The 25,395-nt window shown below is 36.5% G+C and overlaps 1 protein-coding gene and 1 long non-coding RNA gene across 2 annotated transcripts in view; one reads left to right on the top strand and one right to left on the bottom strand.

Annotated features, from left to right (window-relative positions):
- Window positions 1-25,395, bottom strand: part of LOC137251399 (uncharacterized) — a 55,617-nt gene that overhangs the window by 7,193 nt on the left and 23,029 nt on the right. The window contains exon 3 of the mRNA XM_067785885.1: window positions 176-3,095. Within this exon, the coding sequence (XP_067641986.1) occupies window positions 176-3,095 (2,920 nt within the window). The remainder of the gene's footprint in view (window positions 1-175; window positions 3,096-25,395) is intronic.
- LOC137249476 (uncharacterized) lies at window positions 16,981-20,816 on the top strand. The gene is made up of 3 exons (XR_010952391.1): window positions 16,981-17,076; window positions 18,881-19,293; window positions 20,425-20,816. It is a non-coding gene; the product is annotated as an uncharacterized lncRNA (long non-coding RNA).

The following is a 25,395-nucleotide window of genomic DNA, read 5'->3' as shown; positions in this document are numbered from 1 at the left end:
AAAAGAAATCGGTAGCTCTGATCAAAACTGAACTATTCGAAAACTGGATCTTTTATGAGTGGACTAAACTTGCCAAACGATATTAAAAACTTAAAAAAAAAACGATTTTGTGATTTCTTGTAAAAGTTGCTTTAAGCTAAAGACCGTTAAGTAATTATTTTTGACAAAAGCTTACCTTCCAATTTCAGGGTTTTTATATTAGTCTCCAAAGGCTTGAGCGCTTCAATCGGTACTAGCTCAAAGTAATTCTTACGTAGATCAAGCACATGCAGTTTACGCAAATAACGAAAGGCATCATTTGATAGAACCGTCATGCGATTACCCATAAGGTACAACTCCACAAGCCCATGTAAATTACGAAAAGTTTTCTTAGATATGCGATCCAATTGATTGAAGGACAAATCGAAAGTCTGCAATTGCGCTAAATCACTACTAAACTCTTCCAAATCCTTTAAAATATTATGCGAAATATTTAAAAACCGCAACAACTTTAAACCTTGTAAACGTTCTTTTGGCAGCAATTCCAATTCATTAACGCTTAAATCCAATGTAAGTAGATTCGTGAGTGACTTAAAGGCACCCGGTGAGATGCGCGTAATACGATTATTCACTAAATGTAGGTGTTGTAGGGCTTGAAATGCTTCAAAGTCTTTGGAAGTTAAAATGGACAGATTTGTTTGGCAGATATATAATTCTTTGAGATATGGATAACGTTCCTCTTTGACGGTGTAAATTTTATTGATTGGATTGCCGGTGAGGTTGAGCCAAGACAGGCGTGGTATGGAAATGTCTGATAGCGCGGAGCTAGGCAATTGCAAAAAGCGATTGCTGGAGAGATCAACGCGTTGTAAATTAATGGAGTGACGTAGAAAATTGGCCGGTAGTGAGAGCAACAAATTACTGCTAAGATCAATGCTGTCTAGCTGCGTAAGATTTACGGCATTAAAACCGGTTAGTGAGGTGATTTTGTTGTCATGCAAATTGAGTTGACGTAAGTTTAATGTACCGCTAAGTTTGAAGAAATCAATGGAAGTGAGCTGATTGCGTGATATGTCCAACATTTCTAAAGTGCTCAAATTATACAGAGCTATATGCGGAAACTCGCTTAAATGATTATTGCACAATTTTAATTCTTTGAAAACATTCAGGCCATTGAAAATATTACGATTCATAACAGACAAACGATTATCGCAAAGATCGAGCTTCACCAAATTCGTATTCTTCGTAAATATCTCATCGGGTATACTCTCCAGACTGCAGTTGGCCATTGTGAGTAGTTGAAGCGAACGCATTTTATCAAACATACCAGCCATAATGCCGCCCACACGCGCTTGACTGAAATCGTTGTTTGAGAGATAGAGACTGCGCAAACTTGGTACATCCAATTTTTGTATATCGGCTGGATTTAATTGATTATCTTCAATATTGAGCTCATTTAAATTCTGCAATGACTGAAATGTGTGCAACTCAATTTTTCGCAACGAAGTATTACGCAAATTCAAATGTGTCAAAGGCAGCTCATCCATGAATATGTCTTTTGTGAGTTGCATTAGCGGATTAGACGAAAGATCGAGTACGCGTAAATTTTTTAATTTATTAAACGAATAACTTTCAACTGCTTCAATGTTATTTTGCGCGAGACTTAGCTCTTCTAAGCTCACGAGTGGCGCAAAATACTCGCGCCGCACATGCTTCAAACGATTCACACTCAAATCGAGAAATTTCAAATACTTAAGCGTGCTAAACGTATCCTTATCAATATCGCGTATCTCATTATTGCTCAGATACAAACGTCCAAGCAGCTGCAGATCTACAAACATAGATTTATCCACTTTAGTCAATTCATTATCGCGCAGCCACATAATTTGTATGCGCTCTTGTCGGCGAAAAGTTTTCGCGTGAATCTTATGCAAATAATTTGCTTCCAGTTGTATAGAGAGCAGCGACGAATTTGTGTGCTCATTTGGAAAAATATCTTCTAATACTGTCAACTGATTATCTTGCAAGTTAATATGCTGTAAATTGGCAAGACTCTGAAAAGCGCCAGGTTCTATATCTTCAATATTATTTTTTTGTACATGCAATTCCTGTAGAGCTGGTAGTGGCTCAAATACGCCTTTTCTAATGCGTCTTATGCGATTATTATGTAAACGTACTTCACGTAAAAATTCCAGCTTACGAAACATACCAATTTCGAGATCTTGTATTTCATTGTTATCCAATGAGAGTGAGGTAAGTTTTTGGCATTTATCGAAGAGCGTAACAGGCACTAACGGTATAAAATTTGAACGCAAATACAAATGATCCAAATTGACGAGCGTACTAAATACATTCGGGTCGATATGAGCGATAGCATTCGATTCTAAATATATAACATCTACGTTCGATGAATTCGTAAATGCATCTGCAGGTAATTCGAGTATATTATTCTCTGAGAGAAATACCTCACGTAGCTGTGGTAAATTTGCGAATACACCACTTATTGAGTGCACATGATTATGACTCAAATCGATAGTTTGTAAACGTTTATTTTTATCGAAAATTTTTGAATCTAGTGCAATTATACGATTGTGTGACATATCGAGTGACATTAATTCTTTCAAACTTTTAAACGCATCTGGTTGCACAAGTTCAATTTGATTGGCGTAAAGCGACAGTGTTTTCAATTGTGGAAAAGCATTGAAACAATCATTTGCAATTTCTGTAAATTGATTCGAGCTCAAATCCAAAAAGACCAACGAAGGTAGGCGTAACACTACCGCTGCTGCTGATGCGTTGTTCGTTGTGAGCGCAACGTCACCATAGAATGTGGAGATTTTGTTATTCGATAAACGTAATGTACGCAAGTAATCCAGCTTGCGTAATGCCAGTAAGGGGAAGGTACGTAAAATATTTTCTGATAAATCAATCTCTTGTATTGATTCCTCCAAGCCGGCGAAGGCGTGTTCGGGTATTATTTGTAGTTGATTGCCCTTCATATTCAGCTTCGATAGGCGCAGTCCATAAAAGCTATAATCCTCGATGCGCACAATTTCATTGTAGTCAAAGTCGAGTGCACTTAATTTTTGCATTGTGTTGAGGGCTCGTGACGGAATCTGTAGAATTACAAAAGTTGTGTTGTGAAAAAATATTTAAAATATGGTTATAAGATAATAACAACTAAATGCTTATTCCTAAGACAAGAGAAGGTAAGTGCCTAAAACCCGAACGAGATTGAAATCAACACTTTACATAGGGGTGACATTAGGTCAATGTTTATAACTACAGCTCATTTTATGGCCACTTCAACTGTTCACAAGTTCAATTGAAGCTACGATTATATGAAGTGGTCAGATCGGCAAATCAAATGGCTACAATGTCAACCATATTTACATCATGACTGTTCTGTTAATACCAAATGATCATAAAGTCATTTGGTATTTTCTCAAATGGACTAACAATAACTGTGAGTAGCTTTTCAATTGCTCTGTAGTTCCTGAAAAGGAGACAGAAAGTTCTGCAAAATTCACAACATTCATATTTTTCCAAAAGTCGAAAATTTTCAAATATAAATTATTTAAAAAATTGGTGTTCTGAGTAGCTTCTCAAAAGTTCTGGAGTTCCTGAAAGGGAGAGAAATTTTCTGCAATATTCATCTTTGCAGAATTCCAGAACTTTTGAAAAGCTTCTCAGAACAACTTTTTTTTTAATTTTTTGTGAATATTTGTGGAGATTATGCAGAACTTTTCTTCCCCTTTTCAGGAACTCCAGAACTATTGAAAAGCTAGTTAGTTTTTTATTTGTCGGTTTTCGACATTTTGTATGTTGCGTGAAGTTTGTATACATAAATTTTCACCTGTGGCTCTGCTTTTCATATATTCTGGTTTCACTTCAGTGACAAATCTGATCATCTTTGGTATTAGAAAAACTACGTCGCTTCTTTCCCTGCATATATTCTGGTTTCAGTCCAATAGGAAATTGGGTGAAAAACTATCCTGTGGAACTCTTTTGTATTTGTGTCAGTCTCAATTTATTAAAAATGGTGCCAAGTATTTCCCGAAAAGGTCATAGGGTCGAACGGAAATATTCTTAACCGCCACTACGTCAAATTTAAAAAGGTCAGTTGACCATATTGCTATTTAGTAGTAGTTAGTATTTATAAGGCCAACCAGATTTTTTCCAAAGAACCATATATCTTTTACTTATGAAATTAAGTAGAAGTGAAAGATCAACTTTCCCAACCTCTGCCAGACTACCATAAAACCGTACGGCCCGTAATCTGGTATGCGCCACCGTTGGAGCATTGGTGCAATAGCGCAATGACCTATGATGACACCCGCAATTATATCACTGCAGTTTTGTTTAGCTTGAGAAGGAAGCTTTCCTGTCGAATCATGACCATAAGGACCTTCTGATCTCACAATTACCCCGATGGTCCACAGCAAGTTCGTCGCCCTTATCTCATATTCCTCATTTTTCTTAAGGAGATAACCAAGCGTACGGGGATGACTGGCTCGCTTATGCTCATTTCGGTATCATTTTTGGCAACCTCATCTGTTAATTATATCCCTTATATATCACAACGCCCTGGGACCCAGCAAAGTGAGGCATTTAAGTGCCTTAAGGACGCCAGCACACATGTGGGATTCTCTTAGTTGTAGAGCCCATTTTGTGACAAAACCCTGAAAGAATACTTGTAGAAGCATCAAGTGAAAAATTACATACGTCGAACCTTACTAAATGCGCCTGAAATGTGCAGGTACGCTAGACTGTGCACCAAGCCTATATGGGTTGCTATTCTTTTCTAGCGCCTCCACCAGACAAGATACCTTATATCGGTCGAGTGACTGTGTTGTACATGCCATAGATATTATGCGGTGACAGTCCCCAGTTCCTGAGGAAAGCCCTTTTGCAGGTATAGTATGCTGCCAGAGCTTTCTTTGATCTCACCTCAAGGTTCTTTCCAGCTTAATTCGGAGTCATGTATCATGACCAGATTTTTATGTAAGAATCGATACAACTAAATTGTTAAGTCCCTTGTTGTATATACGATCACCTTATATCCCAACTTTCATCTCTAAATCCATATCAAATGTGATGAGACAATTTGGTCACAAAAAGAAAATGCTCGAGTTTCTTTTGACAGCCATTCAACTTACAATTGAGAGACTCCACTAGGGTGGTCCTCTCAAATCAAATACCTAGGTCAAAAATATCACACATAAATGTTCTCCATATGTGAAGACAAAGAAGAGTTTGCTCACTAAAAAATGATTTACTCGATAGCACATCTCTTAGCCTATATACTTCACAGATTAACAACATTACCGGATTAAACTTTACGATGGAAACTTAAGCCATGGAAACAAAAGTCATCCTATCTGAACAATCGTTTGTATAGGGCATATATGCTACAATGGTCTGACTTAATCGGTTTCAAAAATTTTGTCAATATGTCCCAAAACTTGAGACACTACTTTCCGTTAAAACGCTGACAGACGAGGCTTAATCAACTTACATACAGATTTTGATCATTTTAGTATACTGGGTTATCTCCTTTTCTTCTGAAACCTACCACCATCATACCAACCCTGCAGGAAAAATAGTAGACGGGTACGCTTTACAGATACAGAGCGGGAAAGTTGGTAGCCACAATTTTACGAACTACGGTGAAGGTTGAGCTATGTTCAAATTAATTAAAGGCGGGACTATTATATGTCCAGCCTGCAACGAATATGGCAGGCAGTCATCTTAAGCGACAGTTTCACATTAGAAATTTATTGACTACCCCCGAACTGATGCTTATCGTATGCACAGCAGGTCAGTTGGCACCCGCAATTGTATCAACAGCGTTTAGGTCTGAGCTATACGAGTTTAAATGAATTTCCCAGAGCTAGCTACTATTTCAGAACCATTTACGACTGAACCAGCTAAGAACACGTTGAAGAGGTCTACATCACAAAGTTAAATATGTCAGTTGAAAGCACTGCGAAGACGAATAAATCAAACTGGAACGTTCTCTGACGCGTTCGTTCTGGGTTAGTTCGGAAATAGTCGGATTCGATGCAAGTAAGTTATCAGATTTCCTAAGAATTTGTATAAAACCATAGTACTGTTAAATTTATAAAAGTGGCCTTCATATTTCCTGCTGAAATCATTTTATTTATACAATGCATTCAGTCCGTAGCAAGAGCAACCATTTATGTCGTATGAATTGTCAAAATTCATACACAAAAAAATTCTCCACTCTTTGAATGGCATGTCAACATTCGTGTTATTTTTTGTCGTGGATTGGCTTATTATACCTTTCATGAACATGAAATGGTATATTAACTTTGGTCCGATGTTTGTAACGTTGAGAAATATAGAAGATAGACTCACCATTAAGTATACCGAATTGATCAGGGCGACGAACTGAGTTGATATAGCCATGTCCGTCTGTCCATCCGTCTGTCTGTTTGAACGCAAACTAGTCCCTCAAATTTTGAGATATCTCAATGAAATTTGGCACAAGCATGTATTTTTGTATTATATTAGACATTTGTCAGATCCGGTAGGATCGGACCACTATAACATATATCTCCCATACAACCGATCGTTCAGATAAGACGATTTGGGTAATTTCTGCCGCAATTTAGAAAGTATAAACGTGAAACTCGGTGATATATATTCCAATATATCATAGAAGATATCCTGAAAAAACACTTTGATCGGAGCTATATATAGTATATATCCCATACAACCGATCGTTCAGATAGAAAGATTTTTGGCAATTTCTCCCTTAATTTCCAATATAAAAATGTTAAACTTGGTGATATTTATTCTAATATATCATAGACGATTTCACGAAAAAATCATTTCGATCGGAGCTATATATAATATCTATCCCATACAACCGATAGTTCAGATAGAAAGATTTTTGGCCATTTCTCCCTTAGCTTGCCATATAAAAAGTGAAACTTGGTAATATATATTCTAATATATCATAGAAGATTTCCTGTAAAAATCATTTCGATTGGAACTATATATAATATATATCCCATACAACCTATCGTTCAGATAAGGGGGTTTTTGCCATTTTTTTTTTATATTTACTTAAAAATCGTTTAGGTATGTACATATTTTCACTACATATTTCCTATCTTATGCATACTATTATTTGGAGATTTCGAACGGGATAAGATTATTGTTCAGCCCCATTCATGAAAGGTATGAAGTCTTCGGCACAGCCGAAGACAGTCCCGCCCTTACCTGTTTTTATTTAACAATTGAACACTTTTGGAGCTTTATTGAACCTCTGCTGTTTTTGTTTACTTAACCGAATTGTGACTTTCCCTTTAATTAAAATTGCATGAAAATGAATACAAATACATACATATATATATAAATTGTGAATATGAAAAATACCCCTAGAAAAGAGTTCGGGCGAGATTGATTTTTTGTTGAGACACAATCAAATTCTCCTCCTATCAAACAAGAAACGTTGAAAAATTATTTAAAACAAGTAAGGCTAAGTGATAGCAGATGTAGGAAGTGCGGATGGAGGAAGAAACGATCGAGTAAGTTTTGTGCTCATGCCCTGCGCTTTCCAGGCTAACACTACAGCTATTAGGAGTGATACAGCTGTCAGATCTAGAAGCAGTAAGTGGCTTAATTCCTAGAAAGCTTCTAGTATTTGCCAAGAGGACGGAGTTATTTTATAACACAGGTCCTGGTTTTTGATAGAGTTTTTCGGTTTTGTCATTAAAACAAACTTCTGGTAGCACTACGAACTCATTCAGCCTATGTGAGGTCTTCCTGGACCGGCCAGTTCAATCTAACTTAAGGAAGGCTAAGTTCGGGTGTAACTGAACATTACATACTCACATACACACGTATATCATTATTCTTGATGTCCTACCGTTCGGCAGTACATGAGACAACGGCCCAAACTCCCGCAAAGGTAATTTTTGGCAATGACCTTCGACTGCCAGCTGATTTGAAGTATTGGATAAATGCCGATGCGGAGAGAAATGTTAAGAAATCCACTGGTGTCGTGCAAGAAGAGCTGAGAGAGATACACGATCTGGTAAGGCAACGAGCAAAGATAATGAGTGGGAAGATGAAAGCGAGGTACGATAAAGCAATAAATATGGAAGGGTTTCAGGAAGGAGATTTGGTGCTGTTATACAACCCACAACGAAAATAAGGCCTGTCCCCGAAATTGCAGTGTAATTGGGAATGCCCATACAAAGTTGTAAAACGGATCAACGATGTAGTGTACCGCATACAAACCATTGGCAAACCACGAACCAAAATGAAAGTGGTCCACTTGGAGAGGCTAGCAGCGTTTAGATCGAGAGATTTGTCTGATCGGGATGATCAGTCAAAGGTGGTCAAATTTAGCGACCCCTACGTTACGAAAACCCTCCTCACAACATTGGTTAGACTGATATTAGAGTATGGCTCAATAGTCTGGAATCCGCGTTTTCAAGTTCATACCAACAGGCTCGAATCAATACAAAAACAGTTTTTACTATTTGCCTTAAGGAATTTTCAATGGGACTCTCTATTTAATCTTCCACCTTATACTAATCGATTAAAACTTATCAATCTTCCAACTCTTGCTATCCGTAGAGAAATGCTTGGCGTAATATTTATGACAAAACTACTAAGTGGATCGATTTCAAACCCATTTCTTCTGAACGAAGTGAACTTTAGTGTTCCCTGTCGCACTAAGAGACACTACAAACCTCTTCTTTCAAAACAATGTAGAACGAATTTCGAACTTAACGAACCTTTCCGGTGTTTGTTCCAAGATTAACTCTCACTCTAACTTGATTTGTCGGACTCCCTTTTTTCTATAAAAAAAGACTGTCCTTATTTATCTCTCTTGATCGTTAATGCTGTATATTGTGACGAATATTAGTGATACTAAGCGATACTCACATCCCTACTCTGATGCTAAGTAAATGAAGTCACAACAACAATAAAGGAGACAGTCACTTGTATCTACATAAACGAATCAATCATTATGTCTACACATATGTACGAACACGCAGCGGAGAAGCAACGCACAACCACATGCATATATCTCAGATACTCCCGAAAGTATGCAATGAGAGAAGCTATAAAATCGTGCATCTGTAGTTACAGCTGAGAAATTTGATAGCTGATGGCCAACTAGTAGATTCTGGCAATGGAAGCGCCTAGAAGATGCGAACGATGAAATCAGAGAGTATAAAAGACAGCAAGAGTAGAGGCGCGATAATCAGTTGTATTTAAGACGCTATCTAGCGAGCAATAGCAGTATTATTTTGAAAATCAATTTCTTTTAAGCAAGCTATCAGTTGCGAATTATAAGAGTTATTTTCAAGTAGTCTAATAAAGACCATTATTGCATTATTCAATATCGGAGTTATTTATTCAACAGTTTAGTGGTTCGAACCTAGCAGAAGGTTGCAAATAAGAGGATTTGCAGTAAATTCGTTACAATATATTTGTTTCTATATTCTATTAATTTCAATTTTACCCTCAGCTGATGATATTTCTTCTGTAGCCAAGCATGACTCGGCCAAAAAAAAATTACTTTTCTACATAACACGTGGCAACGCCCGTATTTTCATCTACGACCCTTTTAAAAATCTATTATATAAAAGTGGGCGTGGTCTTTAACCGATTTCGTTTGTTTTTCTTCAAAGCATTCCTTTTAGTAAAGGAAACATTTCTGCCGAATTTTCTTACGATAGGTTTAACGATTTTTGAAATACAATTAATAATATTTTTAAAATTGATTTTATCACAAGTGCGCGGTCCCACGCCCATTTTAAACAATTTTTTCAAATTTTTATCAAGAGTCTCAATATCAGTCCGCATGTCAAATTTCAACATTCTAGGTGTATTATTTACTAAATAATCAGGTTTTTTGTGTTTTCCAAAATGTTATATATAAAAAGTGGGCGTGGTTATCATCCGATTTCGCTCATTTTCAATACCAATCTATTCTGGGCCAAAATAAGCTCGTCTAACAAATTTGGTGAAAATATCTCAATATTTAATCAAGTTATCGTGTTAGCAGACATACGGATGGACGGACGGACGGACATGGCTCAATCAAATTTTTTTTCGATCCTGATTATTTTGATATATGGAAGATTATATCTATCTCGATTCCTTTATACATGTACAACCAACCGTTATCCAATCAAAGTTAATATATCCTGTGTGCAAAGCACGCTGAGTATAAAAAAATAATGAACAGGATTAGCCAGGTGTCATTGGGCCAGTTGAGGGCAGTGCGTATGTTGGTGCATGTGTGTGCATTGAGAAAACTGCAATTTACTGAGATTTAATACAGTGACATCTAAATTTATTACCCCTGATTCAAAATTTATTATTTTCTCCGTAAAACATGTCAATTGAAAAAAGTAAGAGCTCAATTTCGGTTAAATGTTCTCACGTCGTACTGACGCTACCAACATCAAGCGCAAAGCAAAAAGAAACAGCTGCGCATATGTGTGAACATTTTATCACAAATGATGGGTAATAAAATAAGCGTAAATATAGTGTGAACAGCATTATCATTAGAGTACGTAGTAATGTGCATAAACAGTAGGGCGAATTACTAAAAAACGTGAAAAATGTGACGTAGGTATAGTTCGAATACTTACTTAGTGGAGGTATCAAAAATTGAAAAAAAAATAAAATAAAATTTAACACGCTGTAAAGCAGAGAAATAAGTTTTTTGTTATTAACTAGGATACCTGGCAATGTTGTTCCGCCGTAAATTTGAAAAGTGGACCTTGTTCTTGTTGTTACGATAAAAACACTCTCTGAAGGTTTTGGGGGGTGTTATCGATGATGATGGCCCTTTACCGGATGTTGAACCGATACGTTCCGGTAACAAGCACCATTCAAATATAAGCCCAACCATTTCGGGGCTATCCTGCTCCCACCCCCTGGCTCCATGAGAAACTTGGGGTCGCCAGAGCCCCGGCTGCTTAATAATCATTATTCGCCACGGGTAAGTGGGGTTAATTGAGTTGGAGAAGATTAAAATTGCGCTGGCATAACTTTGAAAATATTGCGCTACACAACACCACGAATTATTTGGGTATTAGAGTCACCTCTTACAACAGCCGAATATATTCTAACTACCCGGGGGTGTCCTAAGGTTTTTGTCATTTGTATAATCTTTTGAAGGGGGAAGACTTGAGAAAATGTATAAATAAATAAATAAATGTAAGGCGCGATAACCTCCGAAGAGATCACGCTACCATCACACCACGATGGCACTTACTAACCGAACTCCAATTGGGCGCACATCAAATATGCTGGCACACATTAAACATTATATACTTTATTATTTAGTTTTATTAAACACACTTTCACCAAATTTTATATTTTATAATTTATTTGATTTGTAGTTTTGAACTTCGCTTTGCAAATAGAAATGAAAATAGTAGTCACTTGTCACTTGAATAACAACAACAAAGTAAAAGCAACAATCAACAAGTTTCAACTTATATCTATGAAATTGGTAAAATTAAAATCGAGTTTAAAATTCTTATTAAGATTTAAAAAGCCTAGGTTAATCCCTAAGTTTATCAAAAATACAACGCAATGTAAAAAATTAATTAGTTTCGACGTAGACATACACAAAAATAGGGACAAAACTTTAGATAGACATGCTTATAACTACCAGACAAAAATACTTAATTTACTTATTAAACATAAACATACGCTATTAAGAAAACAACAACAACAGGCAGATGAGATTACAATAAATTTGAAGGAACGCCTGAGCGAAGATGATTTTAAAGCGTTTATTCAGAGTCAGGAATATGTAGGAAACAAACTGACGTTAACATTGAAAAATAAAGAAAAGAAAAAGTATGAGGAATTACGGAATTATGATCATAAATAATACCGAAGTGGATTTTCCACCAGATATAAAATCGCTCTAAACCAAGGGTCCAAAGTTTGCGCTGCCAATTGAAAACAAGAATTTCCCTTTATTTAAATACATCGCGGACGGTGATGAGCTAATACTAACACACAAAAGCAAAGAACAACAAGAGGAGTCGCGCACAAAATGTTCTCTGTTGATAAAAGAGCATACAAAATCAAACAAACCCAGTGCAATAGATCGTGCAATAGTGGACACAGTGGAACGAACACGCAAATTTCTTAAACAAAATCACAATATTCGAATTCGAACTTCTGACAAAGGTAATAAAACTGTAGCAATGGAAATAGATGACTACAATAATAAAATTAATGAAATTCTAAATGATTTGACCATGTATAGAGTACAAAGACAAGATCCCACATCCAGATTGCAAGCTAAAAACAACGGTCTAGTAGATAAACTTTTTACAATGGGTATTATTTCCAAATCGGAAAGAAATAATATGACCACTACAACGGCACTATCTCCCAGGATCTACGGGCTTCCAAAAGTTCACAAGGAAGGTACTGCTATCAGGCCCATATGCTCTGTTTCCTCATCACCATCCTACGGCCTTTGTAAATATATTGCAAACATTTTGAAAAACTTGACAACGAATTCGAATTATAACATTAAAAATACGCTTCACTTCAAAGATAAAATTAATAACACGTATATTTATGACGATGATAAAATGATTTCTTTTGATGTTGTATCACTGTTTCCTTCTGTTCTAACACAACTTGCACTTGACGTTATACGAAATAAATGGACCATAATAGAAAAGTTCACTAAAATACATAAGGAAATCTTCATGGAAATATTAAAGTTCTGCATTGAAGAGAACTGATATTTTAAATTCAACGACGGACACAACTGAGAGGATTACCAATGGGATCACCAACGTCACCAGTTATTGCAAACATTTTATTGGAAAAGTTGCAGGAGAATAGCACGGAAAAATTAACAATCAAACGGAGATTACTCACAAAATACGTTGACGACATATTCGCAATAGTCAAGGAAAACGAGGTACAAACACACTACGGAATTCGAAGACGACGGAAAGTTACCCTATCTCGACTCAATTATAATAAGACAAGGAAATCAAATCAAGTTAGTGTAGTATAAGAAACCAACATCATCAGAACGCATCATTAATTTTCATTCGAAACATCCTAAGATAATGATAATTAATACAGCAATGGGCTGTATAAAACGAATGTTGAATATATCGGACGACACTTACCACAATGAGATTAAGAAAGAAATGACAGTATTATTAAAGGATAATGATTTTCCGGATAACAATATTATAACTTTAATAAGAAGAGCTATATCAGAAAATGTGGAAACTAGGCCAGAAGAGCGAAAATATTTAAATCTGTAGTTTATGTACCTAAACTAATAGAGCGCCTTGCAAAATCTGATTGCTATAATAGTGAGGAAATAAAAATAGCCCACAAGCCAATCAATACTTTAAAACGTATTTTTAATCGTAAGAAATATACAAAACACCTTGCAGAGGTAATGACAAAGAACTATGTAACAAGATATATGTGGGCACTACGAAATCCAAATTGAAAACACGTCTCGCACAACACAAAACTTATTTTAACAAGTAAGGAAGGCTAAGTTCGGGTGTAACCGAATATTACATACTCAGTTGAGAGCTATGGAGACAAAATAAGGAAAATCACCATGTAGGAAAATGAACCTAGGGTAACCCTGGAATGTGGTTGTATGACATGTGTATCAAAAGGAAGGTATTAAAGAGTATTTTAAGAGAGAGTGGGCCATAGTTCTATGGATGGACGCCTTTTCGAGATATCGCCATAAAGGTGGACCAAGGGTGACTCTAGAATATTTGTACGATATGGGTATCAAACGAAAGGTGTTACTGAGCATTTTAAGAGGGAGTGGGCATGAGGTCTATAGGTGGACGCCTTTTCGAGATATCGTCATTAGGGTGGGCCAGGGGTGACTCTAGAATGTGTTTGTACGATATGGGTATCAAACGAAAGGTGTTACTGAGCATTTTAAGAGGGAGTGGGCATTAGGTCTATAGGTGGACGCCTTTTCGAGATATCGCCATTAGGGTGGGCCAGGGGTGACTCTAGAATGTTTGTACGATATGGGTATCAAACGAAAGGTGTTACTGAGCATTTTAAGAGGGAGTGGGCATTAGGTCTATAGGTGGACGCCTTTTCGAGATATCGCCATTAGGGTGGGCCAGGGGTGACTCTAGAATGTGTTTGTACGATATGGGTATCAAATGAAAGGTGGTAATGAGTATTTTAAAAGGGAGTAATCCTTAGTTCTATAGGTGGACGCCTTTTCGCGATATCGCCATAAAGGTGGACCAAGGGTGGCTCTAGAATGTTTGTACGATATGGATATCAAACGAAAGGTGTTACTGAGCATTTTAAGAGGGAGTGGGCATTAGGTCTATAGGTGGACGCCTTTTCGAGATATCGCCATTAGGGTGGGCCAGGGGTGACTCTAGAATGTGTTTGTACGATATGGGTATCAAATGAAAGATGGTAATGAGTATTTTAAAACGGAGTAATCCTTAGTTCTATAGGTGGACGCCTTTTCAAGATATCGTCATTAGGGTGGGCCAGGGGTGACTCTAGAATGTGTTTGTACGATATGGGTATCAAACGAAAGGTGTTACTGAGCATTTTAAGAGGGAGTGGGCATTAGGTCTATAGGTGGACGCCTTTTCGAGATATCGCCATTAGGGTGGGCCAGGGGTGACCCTAGAATGTGTTTGTACGATATGGGTATCAAATGAAAGGTGGTAATGAGTATTTTACAAGGGAGTAATCCTTAGTTCTATAGGTGGACGCCTTTTCGAGATATCGCCATAAAGGTGGACCAAGGGTGACTCTAGAATGTTTGTACGATATGGATATCAAACGAAAGGTGTTACTGAGCATTTTAAGAGGGAGTGGGCGTTAGGTCTATAGGTGGACGCCTTTTCGAGATATCGCCATTAGGGTGGGCCAGGGGTGACTCTAGAATGTTTGTACGATATGGGTATCAAACGAAAGGTGTTACTGAGCATTTTAAGAGGGAGTGGGCATTAGGTCTATAGGTGGACACCTTTTCGAGATATAGCCATTAGGGTGGGCCAGGGGTGACTCTAGAATGTGATTGTACGATATGGGTATCAAATGAAAGGTGGTAATGAGTATTTTAAAACGGAGTAATCCTTAGTTCTATAGGTGGACGCCTTTTCGAGATATCGTAATTAGGGTGGGCCAGGGGTGACTCTAGAATGTGTTTGTACGATATGGGTATCAAACGAAAGGTGTTACTGAGCATTTTAAGAGGGAGTAGGCATTAGGTCTATAGGTGGACGCCTTTTCGATATATCGCCATTAGGGTGGGTCAGGGGTGACTCTAGAATGTGTTTGTACGATATGGATATCAAATTAAAGGTATTAATGAGGGTTTTAAAAGCTTTAAAGTGGCCCTTAGGTGTGTATGTGAAGGCGTTCTCGCGATATCGACCAAAATGTGGACCAGGTGATCCAGAAAATAATCTGTCGGGTAGTGCTAATTTATTATATATGCAATACCACTAACAGTATTCCTGCCAAGATTCCAAATGCTGTTGATTTCGCGTTGTAGAACTTTTTCATTTTCTTCGACTTAAAATGGTAGGTGTCACACCCATTTTACAAAGTTTTTTCCAAAGTTATATTTTGCGTCAATAAACCAATCCAGTTACCATGTTTCATCCCTTTTTTCGTATTTGGTATAGAATTATGGCATTTTTTTCATTTTTCGTAATTTTCGATATCGATAAAGTGGGCGTGGTTATAGTCGGATTTCGGCCATTTTTTATACCAAGATAAAGTGAGTTCAGATAAGTACGTGGGCTAAGTTTAGTAAAGATATTTCGGTTTTTGCTCAAGTTATTGTGTTAACGGCCGAGCGGAAGGACAGACGGTGGACTGTGTATAAAAACTGGGCGTGGCTTCCACCGATTTCGCCCATTTTCACAGAGAACAGTTAACGTCATAGAGTCTATGCACCTACCAGATTTGAGAAGGATTGGTAAATTTTTGTTCGACTTATGGCATTAAAAGTATTCTAGACAAACTAAATGAAAATGGGCGGAGCCACGCCCATTTTGAAATTTTCTTTCATTTTTGTATTTTGTTGCATCATATCATTACTGGAGTTAAATTTTGACTTAATTTACTTATATACAGTAAAGATATTAAATTTTTTGTTAAAATTTGAATTAAAAAAATTTTTTTTTTTAAAAAGTGGGCGTGTTCTTCATACAATTTTGCTAATTTTTATTTAGCACATATATAGTAATAGTAGTAACGATCCTGCCAAATTTCATCATGATATCTTTAACGACTGCCAAATTACAGCTTGCAAAACTTTTAAATTACCTTCTTGTAAAAGTGGGCGGTGCCACGCCCATTGTCCAAAATCTTACTAATTTTCTATTCTGCGTCATAACGTCAACCCATCTACCAAGTTTCATCGCTTTAACCGCCTTTGGCAATGAATTATCGCATTTTTTCGGTTTTTCGAAATTTTCGATATCGAAAAAGTGGGCGTGGTTATAGTCGGATATCGTTCATTTTAAATGACGATCTGAGATGAGTGCCCAGGAATCTAGATACCAAATTTCCGCAAGATACCTCAAAATTTACTCAAGTTATCGTGTTAACGGACAGGCGGACGGACGGGCGGACGGACGGACGGACGGACATGGCTCAATCAAATTTTTTTTCGATACTGATGATTTTGATATATGGAAGTCTATATCTATCTCGATTCCTTTATACCTGTACAACCAACCGTTATCCAATCAAAGTTAATATACTCTGTGAGCTCTGCTCAACTGAGTATAAAAATTGTAATCATACAAATAACCACAAAACAGCACTCAGGGCCCACTGCGCAAGGGAGGCGCATACTCCGAACTTCGACGACGCTTCAGTTATCAAAAATGAGAAACAATAGAAAAAGAGATATACATTTGAAATGTTACATATAGTGAATACACCGACGGACATACATACGTATGAATTACAAAACAGATATCGATAATACAGCGCAAGCATACAGACACTTGTCAACAAAAAATAAACAGTTTTATACTCCTCGTTATACAGCACGGATGTGAAATAAATGTACGTATCAAGTGTTTTGATTAAATTATAGAATTACACTGGTCAACAGTGATTTTGGTGCAGCTCTACTTGTAAACAAATTTGGTAGTACTCGGTACCCTGATAAAAACTGTATACTTACTTTTTTAATGCTACGTACATTTTTTTGAACTCGGTACCCTGATAAAAACTCTATACTTACTTTTTTAATACTACGTACAGTTTTCTAGATAGGGTCAAGAACCCATTTTTAAGAGGTTAAGGCATGTATGGCCCCATAACTTTGTTTCTGTTTATTCTATTTTATATTTATTTTATATTTATTTGTCTGCCAGTGCATATGTAAATTATTTTAAAACAATCTCCTATTAATTCCGTTTTCAAAGACATTTAACTTTTTTATATCCGCGTAGATCTTCCTAATATATTCTATTTTAGTAAATTTTTACTGTGAAAAAAAAAGTTTTGTGTTATTTATTTTATTATAAACTTTTTATTAACACAAAAACTTTCGCTTACGTGATTTTCGTGAATGAGGTATTCTGAAAGACCCATTTTGAGAAGGAGGCATTGCACATCTGAACAAAAAACTATATAATTTTCCGCATTAAAAAATGGCAGCAAGTTTTGCTCTCTTGTACGGTAGAGAATCACTTTCGTACCTGTAGCCAACAAGTTTTTTTCTTTTAATCTAGAAGCCAATACTTCTGTAGATTCCTTAGATAATTCCAGATCCCTTATTAGATCGTTTAATTCTACTTGGGTAAAAGTTGTTGGCTCAGTAGACGCCATTTCTTCGAGATCACTATCGTTAGACACTTCACTATTCTGATTCAAGGGTAGAATAAAATGTTGGAACAGGTGCTTCCTCAGAATGTGGTAAAGGTCTCTTAGCGGATTGAGCGTTTGGATATATCATTTTTTAACATTAACACCACGCAAATCGACACAGCAGAAGTAACAGTCATCGAAGTGATTTGTTTGTTCTCTCCATTGCATAGGCACCTCGAATCTCATATGACTTCTTTTACCATTGACCCACTGTCTCTAGTGTTCACAGCACATTTTACAAACTATTCGAGGTATCCACGGCTTGTTTTTGTCTACAACTTGCAATTTAAAGTACAACAAATAAGCACTTTTTATAAAATCTGTTATACTTTTCCTGAATTTTTGGACTGTGTATTCCCCACAAATGTAGCAACACAAAAACTACCAAATTTGGTTACAAGTAGAGCTACATCAAACCAAAACTCTTTTTTGTTGACCTGTGTTATTGTTTGCTACATTATATGTTTTTATGTTTGGTGTTAGTTCGCCCTTGAAGACGATTACCGATGTGTAATCGAAATATATTGGCACAAAATATAAACACCTTGTTTTTATTTATATGACCTCGAGCCAGAAAATAAAAATAAAAATAAATTTTTCGATAAGATTTGGGCTCAGGAAAAAAGTTCCACTACGCATACCCAACAAAATAATTTTCGAGCCTGCGAAAAAAAAATCGATTTTTCGACCAAAATTCTTCTAATTCTCCACAAAAGAAATCTTTTTTCAAAAAACTGCATTTACCAATTTGCATTTGCCAATTGACAAGAATAAAATACATAAAAAATGCTTTGGAACTTAAAAATGAAAAGCATGCATAAAAAATCGATGAAATTTCGCAGGCTCGAAAATTAACTTTTTCTCCTGAGCCCAAATCCTATCGAAATACCGATGGCGCGATATCGGTTAATAAATCGCCCAGTCTAATGTAGACACTAATAAATATGTAAAATCGAATGCTCTTCTAAAAAATCTCTTCTAAATTTTTGATAAGCACGCTCATTAGCGTTTTCCGCAAGCCCTTGAAAATCCACTAATATTCCTCTTTGATACGGATGAGGAGCCAAGTAAGCACAACAGCACCGACTGCGTAAATCAGGGATATTTTTGGGGTCAACGTTATGGAATGTGATGTATGGCGGTGTGATACAAATCGACCTTGCCGGAGGTACGCAAATGTTTGATATACTCCAAGCATTATGTAAAATAAAAGAAGGGCTGAAGATTATGGGACTGGAGATGCCTAGAATTAAGATGGAAGAGATTTTGGTGAGTTCACAGTACTAACCATAGGAGACTATCAAATAAATTGGAAGTCTTACTCTTGACCAAAACTTCTTTTTAAGGAGCACTTAAGGGCATTGGACGAGAAAGTTTCTGAATAATGCCTCACATCGGCGGCTCACGGTAAGCTATCTGTCAATTATTGTCGAACGTAACCAGCTTGATAATATTAAATGCAGCTCCAGTGTAGCACGGATCAAAGCTGACCGACCAAAAGTATATATACGAGCAGCCTACTGAATTATTGTTATACGCATAGTTGTTTTATCTCGAAAAGTCCCACAGAGTTTCTACGAAAGAACATTTCATGAAGAATTGAGTCCTCCTAATGTGCAGACACACAAGACACGGTTGGACTGTTGTGAGCCAAATGACGCTTCAAGTTATTACGCAATTGCTGCATGCTGAAGGGAAGAACAGAGAATAAAATTAGAATAAAAATTATTAGCATTTTTCGATTTGATAACTCGCTTAGAGTCTTGAAAAAAAAAGGTCTAGAGGTGGCTCCTAAAAATACCAAACTGCTGAAAAACGGGCACACTACTGTACATATGTATTCTTTTGGGTATGGGTTTCAACTTGTTGTGTAATTAGCCGTTCTTGATTACTTTAAAACCAAGATAAATATTTATACATTTAAAAAAGGTAAAACTATAAATTTTTACAGTAGACAGTGTCATTTTAATGAGGTATAGCATTTAAAACAATATTACCATAATTTTATATAGCAGTATTCCCAGTCGATTCAGACTGCATTTACGTCACTGCAGCACGATTGCAATAATGGTATCAATCCACTCGAAACTTACAGTTTCGTCATATAAAAAAAAGCGATCGGTTGGTAAGGCAAATTCAATGAACATATAGAGAGCATCAGAGGGCTGAATTGATAAAAGCCCTTATGATTAGCACTGAACTTATGTAGGCAGCTACTTATGACCGCATTCCAATGTCAGAAAAGCAGTCAAAAAAAAAAAAAAAAATACATGGTAACTGATGCAAATTTATTTATAACATGTCAAGAAAATGCACATAATGCAAAATAAAACCTAAATGAAATTACAAGAAAAAAATCTAGCCTATTTACGTGAATATCTCATCAAAAAGTTGTAAATCAATTTTAGTTCCCCCAAGGATATATGTACGTTGACTCCCATGATCACCTTCCATGCTGCAAAACAATATGTTTGTGTTGGGTAAAAATTAAATACAACAAACCGCTTAAAAATTAAATGGCATATTGTTTTCTTCTAGCTATTGGAGTCGCAATTTTCGTCACTATGCCCTTAGTGATTGCCGCACTGCAAGAGAACTCGTCTAGTTTGCTAATTGTAACCACTAAACCAACTTTAGAATCACTAACAACGATGCAAACCATAAGCTGGCTAACAACAACAAGTAAAACAACTACATCAATATTGACACGCCCACTACGAGCAATTGCAAAGCGTCGACCAATTTCAGCTGCACAATCTCGTAAAATACCACGTGCAGGGCCTCCTAAAAGAGCTCGTCCTCAGGCTCGTCTCGCTCTGGTCCTCGGGCTCCGCATCGTAAAAGTACTCTTTTGGAGTTTAGATTTCTCTTTAAGCCTAAAACTAATTAAAATATGTATTAAATATAAGTGCATATGTAAATGTACCCATAAAAACACAAAAATTTAAGTTTTTATTTTCAACTTTTATTTGTGCATCGTATGGAGTAAATGTGAATGTACATAAGACTAGATCGGTAATGGAAAAGTTGCAAAAGACTGACTACAAGGGTGGTGGGCTGAGGAGGTTAGAATATTCGGTTTGAGTATGCCGGTAGTAAAATGCGATTAAAATATGAAGAAACAAAAACGCAAAAAGTCAGAAAAATCATTTACGTGACATTCGGACCAATTACGAGAATGAGTTCTGATGATCCGGCAAAGAATCTGTTGCTATCAGAACCCGCCTACGCAAAGAGAGAAAGAAGGCGACCCCATTCGGCTGGCATGACCAGGTGAAAAACGATTTAAATTCCCTGTTTTTAAGAATCGGCTCATGTTAGCCTTACGAAAAAGCGACTGGCGTGAATTGTTGAACGGCCGAGCCAGTTTGCGTCAATTAAGCAAGTAAATAAAATGCAGTTGAGTTACCAAGTCAAGGTATCAGTAACAAAATTCACCGGCAATAAAGACAACAAGAGCACAACTGACTAAAGGTTTGAACCAATATCATGGATATGCTGTTTAGCATCTCGCAGGTTTGTAATACGAAAACTTTGGATTGGCGGTTTACGGCCCAAAGACCCAACATTTACTGATTTTGTGCAGACATGAAAGCTGCTCGGGAATATATTGTTTATGAATTGCTTGGTGTGAAAAAATGTAGCGAGAGAAGTTGAATTGCAACTGTTCTAATAAGTCAGAGCGAATTCAGTGTTATATGATCCGTGATTGGAAAGCTATTTTATACCCAGCTGTACTTATATACAGGGTATTATAAATTTGATTGGATAAAGGGCGGTTGTACAGGTATAAAGGAATCGAGGTAGATATAGACGTCCATACATCAAAATCATCAGTATCGAAAAAAAATTTGATTGAGCCTTGTCCATCCGTCCGTTAACACGATAACTTGAGCCAATATGGAGATATCTTCACCAAATTCGGTAAACGTGCTTACGTCGACCCAGAACGGATTGGTATTGAAAATGAGCGAAATCGAACAACAACCACGCCCATTTTTTCGTTATCGAAAATTTAAAAAAATGGAAAACATGCTGTAATTTATTACAAAAGACCAATTAAGTGACGAAACTTGATATGTCTTTATGACATTATCACGAGAAATGAAATTTGGTAAAATTTTGAAAAGTTTTAAAGCCGTAAATCAAAAGTCGTTAAAGATGTCATGTTGAAATTTCACACGGAGATTTTTCCGGCTATTATATAAACATCCTGTGAATATCAACGGAATTTATTAACCACCACGCACACTTTAATTAAAATCCAATTCAAAAGTGAATTGTCCGGATGAGATTTCCGGGCATGAATTAACCGTGGAACGAGTTTCCTTGGCATAAATTGTCCGTGGAATGAATCGTCCAGTATAAGCTGTGCGTGATATGAATTGTCCCGAACCAACTGTCCATGGAATGAATTGTCCTCGGACAAAGTGTCATGGAACGAATTTTGTATCGTATGGGTACGTGTTGTACTTGGAATAAATTGTCCGGTATGAATTGTTGATAGTCTGAGTTGTCGGGGGACAAATTTTTGAGCAGGAATTGTTCGAGAGACGAAAGTGTTCATGAAAAATTTTGAAATGAATTTTCCGTGTTACATTGTTCAGATAAGAATTTTCCGTGTATGAACTGAATTGTTCAGGCATGATTTGTGAGGAATTGATTGTGCGTGAGGTGAACTGTCCGCAACCAAATGTACTTGAGATAATCTATTCTGGATCCGTGAAATGAATTTTCGAAGATAAATTTTCCGTTGGATGTATTGTCCTAAACCCATCAGTACCTTATTGGTGCGCGCTCCTTTAAACAAACTGCCTCACTGATCTGATAACAGCCTTTCACAATCAGTCCTTAGTTAACTTTTTTATTGGAGAAACGAAAGTTCTCAGACAATGCTTAGCAACCTTGTGTTATCAACACGAAAAATGTGAGGAAGTATGGAAAATAAATGCGGGCTCTTCATATTATTGCTTAACTCATAAGGAAACTTTTTGATCAGATTAATGTTCGTTTACTTTTAAGTTTATTCAAAAAAAAAAAAAATTATCTTTTTGACACCACTTTGCTGTTACACTTTAATGTTAATTTATCAAACGTTTCATAAAATATTTGCTATTTTATCTTATAGTTTCTTGGGCGGTAAGTTACGGGATCTACGTACTCTCGTTGGTCTTCTAGTTGGCGCTGGTCTTTTCGCACGAGTTGGTCTCCTAGTTCGCGTATGCCTCCTAGTACGAAATGGTCTCCTTGTGCGTATTGTTCTTCTAGTAGGAACTGGCCTCCTTGTGGATGTTGGTCTCAAAGTAGGAACTTTTGATATTTTCGTGGATGTTGGTCTCCTGGTAGGAGTTGGTTGCGTGGTTGAAGTTGGTCGCCTAGTGGTTGTTGGTCTTGCGGTTGTTGTCGGTCTTGTAGTGGATAAACGACGTGTTACTGCAGCATTAGTTGTCTGCGCTTCAACCTTCATTGCTATACCAAGAGCCACTAAGATTCCAAATAATAATCATAATAAACCCAACGGATTAATACCCTCCAAAGCCCGCCCAACCGACACGAGGGGCGCATCCGCATGACGCACGGATTTGTTTTTGTTTTTGCCGAGTTGTTGATAGGAGGAGGTTTGTTAAGCGTCGAGATCTAAAACTGCTCAGCTACAGAATAAAAATCATCAGCTGAGTATTATATACATAACAGTAGAAAATTATACATATAGTAAATTGTTAAATAAGTTAAGGATTTAGCATATAACGATTTTTATTTTTTTTTATTTTTATTTTGTTACGAGTTAAGATAGGATAGGACAGTTTTCCTTATAGTAAAAAGTGAATCCGTTATATCAAATGAATTCGAGTGAGAGTTAAAATCATAACACAAACACCGGAAAGGTTCATTTAATTCGAAGTTAGTTCTACACTGCCTCAAAAGAAGAGGTTTGTAATGTCTTGACGCTCGTGATGGGACATTGAAGTTTACTTCGTTCAAAAGAAAGGGGCTAGAAATTAGTACATTCAGTAGTTTAGCCATAAATAATACTCCTAGCATTTCTCTACGGCTAGCGAGAGTTGGATGATTGATAAGCCTTAACCGACTAGTACAAGGTGGAAGATTATATGCAGAGTCCCAATGAAAATTCCTTAAAGAAAAAAGTAATAATTGCTTCTGTATTGACTCAAGCCTGCAAGTAAAACCTTTTAAAACACCAATATTTATTATTTTAAAATCTTTATCAAGCACGAAAAAGATTTTTGGGATCATATTGATAATATGAAATTGAACTGATGGCACTTACTAAGATCATTTCGGGTTTTATAGTTGGGTAGCATGCGAAGAATATATATATCTATAAATCTATAAATCTTATAAAATAAAGTCACTAAATGCCATGTATGCACATAACTTCACACAGAATGCTCCGATTTTAAAACGGTTCTTTGCATTTGAAAGCTTATCAACGTGAGATGGTACAGTTAATATAATTTGAAGGTATATTTTACAGGGGCGTGGCAAATTGCCAAAATGTAGTCAAAAATTATAAATTTTTTGTTTACACAGCCATAACTCAAAAAACGGAAGGATGGATTTGAAAAATTCTACTTTTCAGTAAAACTTTGAAATATTTACCTTCCTTCTGCGTCAAAAAAAATACTTGATTCCTTTCTTATATCAGCCAAATTGTTTAAACAAAAGTAACATTTTTACCAAAAAATTCGTGTGTGTGATTGTTCGGTATCAACTGTGCGCGCTAATTGCTTTTGAGTGAGGCGACACATAGCATTCGCTGCGTTATTGAACTTCGGGAGTACATTTATATGTACGGATGTATGTATGGAATGGATGTATGTATGTATTTTCATATCATAACAGCTTAATACATTTATGTACATACATATTTAAGCGTTGTTGCCAATTTAATGCAACATAAATGGTTAAGAATGCAAACATCTCTTAAAAAATACTCTTTCGTTAAAAATATTGAACGTTTCCTTAAAATTCCTAAACAAAAGTTTTATTTTTTGGAATTTTTGCATGTATATGCTAATATTTGTGCACTAAGGAAAATTAATTCTTCAATATATTTTTTATGCTAAGGTAATCCTGGAATGTGTTTGTACAATATGGCTATCAAATGGAAGCAGTTTATGAGTACTTTGATACGGGGAATTTTTCGTACTTCTGGGTGACTAGGGTCTCGAGATATAGGCCAAAACGTGGGCCCGTGTACCCCTAAACAGAGTTTATACAATATGGATAACAAATGAAAGCTGTTGATGAGTGCTTTAGTACAGGGTAAGTTACATACCTATTTGTGACTAGGGTCTCAAGATATATGTCAAAACGTGGATCAGGGTAACACTAGGATGTGTTTTTACGTTATGAGCATCAAATTGAAGCTATTGATGTGTGCTTTAGTACAGGGTAGTTTTCATACCTATTGGTGATTATGGTCTCCAGATATAGGCCAAAACGTGGACCCGGATACCCCTAGAATATGTGTATACTATGGATATC

Source organism: Eurosta solidaginis, chromosome 4 (assembly GCF_040869045.1).
Source record: "Eurosta solidaginis isolate ZX-2024a chromosome 4, ASM4086904v1, whole genome shotgun sequence".
Classification (NCBI taxonomy): domain Eukaryota; kingdom Metazoa; phylum Arthropoda; class Insecta; order Diptera; family Tephritidae; genus Eurosta; species Eurosta solidaginis.
The sequence above is the reverse complement of the archived record's forward strand: the minus strand, read 5'-3'. Positions and strand labels throughout refer to the sequence as shown.